The 10,768-nt window shown below is 31.0% G+C and overlaps 1 protein-coding gene across 1 annotated transcript; it reads left to right on the plus strand.

The window, feature by feature from the left end:
• Positions 1–6,189: 6,189 nt before the first annotated feature.
• On the plus strand, positions 6,190–6,525 carry LOC134694153 (ctenidin-3-like). The gene has a single exon (XM_063555180.1). It carries the CDS (start codon positions 6,190–6,192, stop codon positions 6,523–6,525), a length of 336 nt encoding a protein of 111 aa, XP_063411250.1.
• Positions 6,526–10,768: the final 4,243 nt, after the last annotated feature.

Raw genomic sequence — 10,768 nt, forward strand, 5'->3', positions numbered from 1 at the left:
TGATCTTTATAATGGCGTATAGTAATTGCTTTTAAAAGCTACTAATTGGACATTCATAAAATTAGTCTTTGAAACACGAATGCAACCTGTGTATTACCATAAACATTTCATGTAGATTTCAACCATCGATTGCGCGGTAAAAGAATACAAAACAATAATACAATTGAATTAAAGTGGCGGGGTTCAGCTTCCTTTAAAACAAGGTTGTTTTTGCTATTAATTTTATACACACGGAAATGCCTTTACTAAGAAAGGAATGTAAAGTTGCTTTCCGTTAGTGTGATATGTCGAGTTAGATTAAACCATTTAATTAAAGACTTTCTGTTTTGAATTTCCCTTAAATTACTATATTTTGGTTATTATATTCTTCATCTAAGACAAAAGAAACTGCACCATATACATCTTTGGAAAGTGAGAGAGTTTCAATTATTTCCAACATAGTGAAAATTTACAAAAAACATTTACAATTTAGATTATCTATTTACAATTTATTTGGCTAATGTCTAATGAAGCTAGTCACATTTTAAATCAAGTGAGCAATTTAATAAATAATTCAAATGTTGTTCGGAAACAACTATTTGAAACTTATAAAAAAGAAGATGTGGTATGATTGCCAATGAGACAACTTTCCACAAAAGACCAAAATGACATAAACATTAACAACTATAGGTCACCGTACGGCCTTCAACAATGAGCAAAGCCCGTTAATTTATATATTTTACTGTAAAAAGACAGAGGCATAATTTAGATATTTGTAAAGCTTCTTATTGTAGGATCATAAAAGCACCAGGGAAATAACCAGAATCTTTAAATTCAGTTTCCGATATTTTTTTAGGATCACTGTATTTGTCAAAATTGAAACATGGTACATTGATGTATAAATATACATTAGTGTGTCTATCTTTTCTCTTCGATGTAATCATTGATTTAATTGTATTCATTGATTTGATTGTATGAAGATTCACAGTTTCAAGTTAAAGAGGTATTATTTTCTAAATTGATGTCTGATATTACTGACGTATTATTGAAAATTAAACTGTTAAAGCTGTTTTGTTTTGTATGTGTACGAAATAGTATATGGTTCTCAACAATTGAAAGGTAATAATAATAATACTTTATTCCGAAAGCAATACAGCTTATAGGATACATATACACAATTTTACACCAATATAAGAATTTCACAAGAGATATATAATATATATAAATATAAGGTGTGCATGAAAGAACATATAATACACAATACATAATACAAAATACAAAATACGAGCGGAGAATGATATGATACTTAAATAAAGTGAGAACAAAAATATTATTTACTGCAATTAAATTCTAAGTTTTTCAGCAGATTTTAGAAATATACCTAAGTTATTCAATTCTTTAATATTTCTGAAAGATAACAATTGGATAAGTTTGAATGTAGAAGGATTTCTCCAATAATTCTTTTTTATATACTTTTCTCGAATCTGACTATACTTTTTAGATTCAAGTATAAAATGGTATTCATCTTCAATAGAGCTAGTATTACAAGTTGTACATAGTCTATTATTTTTATCAACATTATAATATCTACCTGTTTCTATACTTAATATATGAGCTGATATACGATATTTACAAATGTATGGTTTGTATATATAATTTACAGGTCTATCTAAATAAAATTGCAATGTGTGTGTACTATACATGTGTCTATACAAATGACATTTATTTGAATTCTCAAAAAACATAGTTGCTTCACTAATGAATGCACCAAGCATTCTTTCTTTTAATTGCGATTGAAAATTATCTTTACAATCTACACTTTGGTTCAACCAAACATAATTAAATCCATATCTAAACAAAATAGCTATAATTTTACAACACCAGTTGTGTTTATCGTTCTTTTTAATAAAACTTCTGTCATACATCTCATCATAGCTTTTCTTTAATATACAATTTTCTGTACTCAAATTTTTAAACCAATATTTGACCATTCTATACTGCCTTTCAATGAACATTGGCAATCTACCTAATTCACAATAAACCATATTAGTTACAGCACTCATTTTGACTTTAAGAATACGTTTTAAAAAATACAAATGAACTTTTTCAATATTTGGTGCCATATGAAATCCCCATATTTCCGAGCAATAATTCAGTATACTTGCTACATAAGTATCAAATAATGACAACAAAGTTTCAGGATTATAATAATCATCATGTATTTTATTGAATATACTAAACACAGCCTTTTTACCCTGTTCTGATAGTTTCTTTTGAGTATTTGCAAAGTTACCAGTATAATAAAATAAAATTCCCAAATACATGAACTCGTTACATATATCAATAGTCTTTCCATTAATATACCATTGCTCTTCTGGTCTAATTTTCCCTCTGTTTCTAAAAATTACAATTTTGGTTTTTGAAAAATTTATACACAAATCATACTTATTTGAATAAACATTTACAGCATCGATCATCTTTTTTAAGTCCCAAACTTTTATTCAAAATTAGCACTGTGGTTAACAGTAAAAGAAGAACGATGTCGTATGGAACACAAAGACCTTCAGAAAACTGATATAAATTTACAAAATAGATCATGAAGAAAATGCAATAAAAGTGAAGGATAAGTGAAAAATCGACGAAATTGGAATGCAAAACTATTAATTGTTGTCAATCATGCGCATGCGTTCCATAATATTTGTTGCTATTAAGGACGAGTATCAGACGTAACTCTATGTTATTTTGATAACTTTATTTTGGACTTTGTCCGTTTTAATGTTTTTGGTTTTTACACAAAAAATGTGTATTTAACTTGTTTACTTTGTAATTAACCCCTATAAAGCGATCTATATCTTATGTCTTCCGTCAGGTCAGGTCTAGTTAACTACTATACAAGTCTTATTAAGACACATTTCAGAATTTCTAAATACAAGATTAGTGTATGTTAGAAAAATATACCGCCATATTTGTATGTCAATTAGAATATATGTTAGCGATTACTCTACCAATTCACACATGTTAGAGTCTGCAACCGCTGTCAATATGGCGGAAAACTTCGAAAATTAATCTGAATGACCATCAACGTTATAATTATTTTCAATTTTCATCATAATCTGTACGTACGATTTTGTTTGAATTTTTAATACTAAAGTGCTTAGATAATCTTATTTGAGTTTTAAAAAATCATTCTGTTGCAAATTTGTTATACTCAATGGTAAGACTAGACTACAAAAGTAGATTAATCAATAAATTAAGAGGCTCAAAAATAAATATTTTATGATTTTGTTTATTACTGTTCAATTTCCGACAATAATCTAAATTAAAGTATCAATGGCAGCTTAGCAAAGGACTTTTGGTTACCAATTATTTCGTTTCCGTCAAGTTTATTTAATAATTATAGTTATTAAATGTATCTGCAGAAGAAGAAAAAAATATTTTTGAGTTCAAGGAGAGGTATTTAAAAAATAACAGTCTCGTTCCGCATCTGAAGTCAGACTCTATCTCCTCTTATCGCACCTGTTGTGATTGGTTTAACGCCGTCACGTGGTGACCCCCTAAGAGACCGTAGGGGGTAGAAAATTTCATAGGGGGTTCATGGCGCGTTAATGGTGACGTCATCTATTAAAGTTGTTGTGTTTCATTGTTTATTTTTCAACATGACGCAGCAGAAAAAGTCCAGTGTGCGATAAATTCGTTACACGGTTAACTACTGACCCCCTACGGACCATAAAGGGTGAATAAAATCCATCACCCCTATGAATTTTACTAACCCTCCATGGATTCGTATTGAGTCAGTAGCGAACCATATAACTTATAATCATATGATATGTAACACCCATTCAACTTCCTGAAGATTTCATATTATCAAATCTCGTTGAGTCGTTACATTTAAGTTGTTCCGTGGTCGGTATTCTTTGTTGAAAATATATTTAACAGTGATTAAGATAATCTGAAAATGTTGAATGGTGTACCCTTTTTGAACATTTTTACCTATGAAAACTGTTTGTTTTGCTCACACTTTGTAGTCAATATGATGGAAATCTCAGCGACTTTCATTCAACTTAGAGGTTAAGATGGCTTTACAACCTAGTTTAATTTACCATTTTCTACATAAGAAAAATGCCTGTGCCAAGTCAGGAATATAAAAGCTGTTTATTCCATCGTCTGAATTGTTTGTGCTTTTGATTTTGCCATTCTTATTAAGGACTTTCCGTTTTGAATTTCCCTTGTTGGTCGGAATTTTTTGTTGTTTTACTTTTAATCTAAACATTTTGTAGTTGTTAAAGTAGTTGAATTACATACACGTTGATGGTTCCATAACCATATTCAGTTTTATATTCAATCAAAGAGTCATACTGTTTTCTTATTTGATATTTAAAAAATCATTCTGTCGCAAATTTGTTATACTCAATGGTAAGACTAAACTACAATAGTAAATTAATCAATACATTCAAGATTCATACTGTTGTGTATGGCTTGTTACACCCACTTTGTTCCTGTATGTGATTTCATACAATATATGACTTGCATGCACTCAGTTGCTATCAGCAATTAATACTTAACATATGTAGATACATTACTTTTGCAAGGGGTCCCGTTATTCCGACAAACGAGCATTTTGTCACCATTAAATAGAGAAACTTTTTTTCACAATAGGTCTGTAAGTATCAATATATTGCTGTTATTCATGTTCAGTTGTTTGTTGTAATGTGTTTCTTGAATGATCTTCTTAATATAGCTTATATTGAGAAATAGTAATGTAAATTATAAAATCACTATACCGATCATTTAAAGCATTTCAAAAATATAATGATTAGTAATGGGTGAATAGTTTGTTCCTAAACATCTTTGAGACAAGCCCTGTTTGATCCCTGTTCCGGTGAAAATGTCGTATACTTGTGCTGTATAAAACGTGCACACAAATGTAAAACATAAAACTTCACGAAATATTAAGAAATTATTACGGATACAATATTGTACACAAACATTATTATTTCAAAGAAGTTCGAGGAACCAGAGTAAAATATTAATACGAGAAACTACAACTAATCTGAAGCTACACCAAGGTCGTAACATTTACGCTGTAGGTATGAAATACGTCATATCTTATTTTGGGGATTTTGTGAAAAAATAATAATAAATAAACCAAGTGGTTTATACATTGACCTCCACTTATCCTTTACCCTAGTAAAATTGGGCTATGTTATATTAAGACAGATATTTAGATGTCATATAGAATAATTTATGTCTGTAAATCATAACAAAGAGGAAGTTAAGATACTATAAAAGACAAACATCAAGTCAAAGACAGGTATATTTGAATATAGACATAACAGCTCAGGTAAGAATATTATCTAGTTTCAGTTGATTTGTGCAGAACACAGATAAGCCATAGTAATAATCGTAACATAATCTGAAATAAGTATTTGCATGTTTATAAAAAGTAAAACGAATCGAGAACAACATAATAACAATACTCGTGCCTGGAGTGTGCGCTCGTATTTTTGCTTGTGGGAGAGCTGTTTATGATATAAATGTACCATTTTGATGTATATGTATTTAAGTTATTTGGTCTCCAGGAAAGAGTTGTCTCTTTGACAATCATACTACAACTAATTGATTTTTTCAATATAAATTAGAAATATTTGCATACGGATTCATTCATGCAATTTGCTTTTACAATAAGAACACACACCAGGAATCTGATGTACAGTAGTTGTCGTTTATTTATGTATTTATACGTGTTTCTCGTTTCTTTTTATTATATAGATTAGACCGTTTGTTTTCCCGTTTGAATGTTTTAAATTAGTAATTTTGGGGCCCTTTATAGCTTGTTGTTCGGTGTGAGCCAAGGATCCGTGACCTATAATGGTTTAAATTGTTATTTGAATGGAGAGTTGTTTCATTGGCACTCATACCACATCTCCCTTTATATTTGATATATTTTCATGAAAGTACTTTGTATTATTTATAGTTTCTGGAATATTGTCAGGGACATTTTAGAATAATATTTATTACTTTCAGTGATAATATAAAATCTTTAAGAAGTATTTATATGACAAAGATTTTGAAATTGACATTTTTTCAATTGATAAAAAAACCCGCTGACTGTTACTGGCGACAGATTCATTGAAACATTGAAGCGAAAACGGTTACCTTTCAATCTGCAATTTCTTGTAAAACCTTTTTTGTATTTTATTGTAGATCACAATGAAATACCAACTTATCACTTTAGTAGTATTGATAGTTCTGGTGGACATAATTATTTGTGCAGGCGGCGGAGGAGGAGGTGGCGGTGGAGGCGGTGGTGGTGGTGGTGGAGGAGGAGGAGGAAGTGGAGGTGGCGGAGGCGGAGGAGGCGGTGGAGGTCAACAAGACACTTTAATTATTGACCAATCAGGAAGAGGTAACAGATGGGGAGGCAGAAATCAGTGGGGCAACGGAAGACAATTTGGAGGCGGTCGAAAATTTGGAGGCGGTAGAATATTTGGAGGCGGACGACGAACTTTTGGAAGTCGACAAGGCGGTGGTCGTCATAGATGGTAGACACAAAGTTTTGATCCTACCATCAGTGTTGTTATGGTAAGTGGTTAATAACACTGTTTATCTGATCAATCATCTGATGTATGTTATGGACTGTTTTGCAACTGATTATCTTAAATCATCATTAATTTCAAAAATTGGCCATGAGACAAGCATAAACAGGTTCAAATGAAGTGGACGAAAATTTTTTAATGGCAATCATACGACCTTCAACAATAAGAAATCCCAATACTGTATTATTGAAACTCTCCAAAATGAAAAATATGATACAACGCAGTAAAGAAAACTTACGTCCTACTGTATACAAACCATTTTACAAATAACAAATATGTCAGACAGACACCAACGACAACCACTTGACTACAGAACTAGCCCATTTAGAAAAGAAAACAATTGTAAGTAAAGGTACGGTCTGCAACACGGAGCCTTGACTCACACAAAACAGCAAGCTATAAATGGCCTTTAAAATGACTAGTGTAAAATCATATAAACGGGAAAACAAACGGTCTAATATATATATAAAATTAACACGAGAAAAGAGAACACGAATGAACCTAATGAACAAACGAAAACAACTGATCAACAGGTTCCTGACTAAAGTGTTAAAAATGACAGGTACAAACAAATGCAGCCGGCTTAAATATGTTAAGAGGTATAAACCTCCCCTTGCATGAAACAATAGTTCAGCAACATAAAGAATGAGGCGGGGTTAAACATATATCTAATTTATTTCTTTTTGTTTATTTTAAATGCAGCATTATTTAAGACAATATATGAATATACTGTTTTACAAATGAAATCACTAATAAATGTTTAAAAAATCATTTCATTTTAGATGGAAACATTCCTACCGACACGGCTTTCTGGTGACAATCATCCACTGTACATAGACCACATTGGTGATAGAAACAGCGGAAGAGTTTTTAAGAATTGCTTTAATATATTTTTTATATGTATTAAGTTTTTTTCAATTAAAGACTTGAAGTTATCGATATGTTTTATTTTACTCCTTGAAAGTATTAAAAGGCGAAATTGCAAACTGATGAAAACAACAAAAGATTTTGATTCCGATCTTATTAGTGTTTATGAAACAAAAAGCGTTCTTAGATATTTATTTCATTATTTTGACTGTACATTCTTTTGATTAGTGCAAGTGCTTACCAGCTACATGTAGTAAATACTTTCAAATATGTTTTTAAGATTAAAGCAAATGATTGGAACTTTATATTTTAGATGAAGCGATATCTTTATGAAATGGAAGCCAGGTATGCAGGGCAACGACACAATACATGTACATAATACTTCTATTGCGAAATCATAAAATTATAAAAGGAAAAAATATTACTATCAAAAGAAAATTCAAAACGGAAAGTCCCTAAAAAATTGAAACTTTAAAATTTTGTTTATGGTCAAGTGTCCACTATTTCCAATGAACATCAGCAAATGAAAAACAAAATTGTTGAATTATGTCAAAACTATTGATCGTTTACCCCATTTTGCATAAATTTATAGGTTTCCAATAATGAAGAAAAAACCCATCTTATTTATTAGTTGCAAATTTCATGCAAACGTATTATGAATAAAGAAACTATTATGTTATTCTTTACAAATATGTTTACAAATAATTTCTGAAAACGTTTTGTATTCTGACAACGTCAACAAGATGTCAGCTGAATCTTTTACTATTATTAGGAAAATAATATCATATGTGAAAACCTAGGTTATATTATTGTTATATCTTTTTGGATAATTCTATTTCATAACTATATCTATCTGTATGACCAACATGGGCTCCGGTTTAAACAAAAATATGTCTAATTCATTAAATGTTAAAGAGGTACATATGAGGATTTGTTGACACCTGCATAGATCTCAATTAATTGATGAAGGCACACGATTGGATTGGGAATGTTTAGCAAATAATTGTGTTTAGTAGATAACAGCTCAATTTAAAAAAAAAAGAAGAAAAACTACGTTAATCTAAGACAGATTGAACAGCAATGTAAATGTGTCTAATATGACACCATCATCATAAAACATCACACCATGATCATTATATATTTGACATGGTAAAAGTTATACCATACAAAACTACATTATACAGAGGCTGTTTAGTACGGATGTAATTGTTGTTTTTATGTGGATTAATGCAATGTGTCTTAAATGACAATATTGCCATAAAATATTTGACATAGTCATAATTAAGGCACACTTGTTTTGTCTGGTGTTTCGTAGAGAATATTAATAATAGTTTATCACTGGAGAAAAAGTGGCGACTGACTGAAGTATTCGGTGTAATTATGTAAAACCTTTTATCCTTTATACGTTCAGCGAATACTGCTGAGAAGATTACAGTAGACAGCAGTGGGTGAAAATACAGAATATAATAAATCTAATACTCCAAAACACTTCTCACCATAAGGCGTTGGGAATACTTAGTAACATCATCTTACAGCAACGGTACATGTACGAGATTGCACTATAAAGGACAACAGCTGTCTACTAAACTACAAATGTACTTATTGGTGATTTTGTTGAATCGAACTGTGAATCTTAGTTCTTTTTGGTAGTTGTTTTGTATTAAGTATTGTATTGATAAGTCAAGTGTTTCCGATTGATTTGACATTTTGATATTAAGTTGTGTTGTTACAAAATATATTTATTCCAAATGAGATAAACACTTAATTTTAATCGCAGCATTTCGATATTTATTTTGAAATTACCTTCAATTAATAGCTTTTAAAAGGTTTTTGTTCTCTATTGTTATTTTTTGTTTGGACAGTGATATTCCGTGTCACAATCTTACAGAGTAATTATAATTTTATATCACAGCTCGTTCGCTATGTCTGCCATTAAAGCGGGAGGTTTGGCATATCACAAAACCAGGTGCAACCAACCATTTTATTCTTAAAATGCCCTGTACCAAGTCAGTAAAGGCCATTGTTATATTATAGTTCGTTTCTATGGTGCTACATTTTGATGTTGTGTTTCGGATTTGTTATAGTTCTCTTATATTTGATACGTTTCCCTCAGTTTTAGTTTGTAACCCGGATTTGTTTTTTCCGTATCGATTAATGAATTTCGAACAGCGGTATACTACTGTTGCCTTTATTTGTTGAGACATTTTGAAATTCAACGAACTTAATTTGTTTACAAATAAAATTTAAAATTTACGATACAGCATAATAGACGAAACTATGAACTGTGCGTCTTACGAATGTATTGAAGCCACAAAAAAGTGATGTGACAGGATAACTCAAATGTAATATAATCTCATTCTAGGAAATGATCAACTATATAATTTCACTATAAAACATAACAACAACCTGCTCTCTCCTTGATTAAACGTGTTGAAGAAGTGTACATAGGAAATGTATGTTTCGCCAAATTACCATTTTAAACAATATCTACTGGTAACAACTGTCTTCTTAAATGAATGAATTAAAATTTTCTAAAAAAATGACGATGTCAACAAAACTTGAGAATCTTGCTACGTCAAACTATGACTACATTTTGCAACGTCATAACGTTTGATATTTTTTATATGCTTCAAAAGGGTTAATATCCCGTGCTTGCATTTCCTATCATGATTTTCTTGATAGAGGGTTACTGCTCACAAGGAAGCTATTAAACCAAGAGTTCCAAATGGTGAAGTTGAAATCATCCCTTCGTAAATTTTACGGACGCCATCACGAGTTGGTTGACCGTTATGGAATAACCGTTTCACAAATGATATCGGATATGTTCCTTACGTCGTAACTACAATCCCCTTCCCTTTCATGAATTTGACCTACCGAATTAGACTATTTACCGGATTTGTAATCACATAAGCAACACGACGGGTGCCGCATGTGGAGCAGGATCTGCTTACCCTTCCGGAGCACCTGAGATCACCCCTAGTTTTTGGTGGGGTTCGTGTTGTTTATTCTTTAGTTTTCTATGTTGTGTCATGTGTACTATTGTTTTTCTGTTTGTCTTTTTTCATTTTTAGCCATGGCGTTGTCAGTTTGTTTTAGATTTACGAGTTTGACTGTCCCTTTGGTGTCTTTCGTCCCTCTTTTAATACGCATTGGATTTTGTGTAATAACTATTTTGTTTCCGTCAAGTTTATTTAAGAGATATGTTTACTATTAAGTTTGGAGACCAATGATGTTCAAGCCGGTTTGTCTACGAGACGATGATCGTCTGATGTAAACTATAATAATACATAGTTAATGTACGTAATGATCTTTATGATAGCGTATAG

Source organism: Mytilus trossulus, chromosome 1 (assembly GCF_036588685.1).
Source record: "Mytilus trossulus isolate FHL-02 chromosome 1, PNRI_Mtr1.1.1.hap1, whole genome shotgun sequence".
NCBI lineage: Eukaryota > Metazoa > Mollusca > Bivalvia > Mytilida > Mytilidae > Mytilus > Mytilus trossulus.

Excerpts from the sequence above, each read along its gene's own strand:
- LOC134694153 (XM_063555180.1), top strand. The coding sequence starts at position 6,190 with ATGAAATACCAACTTATCACTTTAGTAGTATTGATAGTTCTGGTGGAC.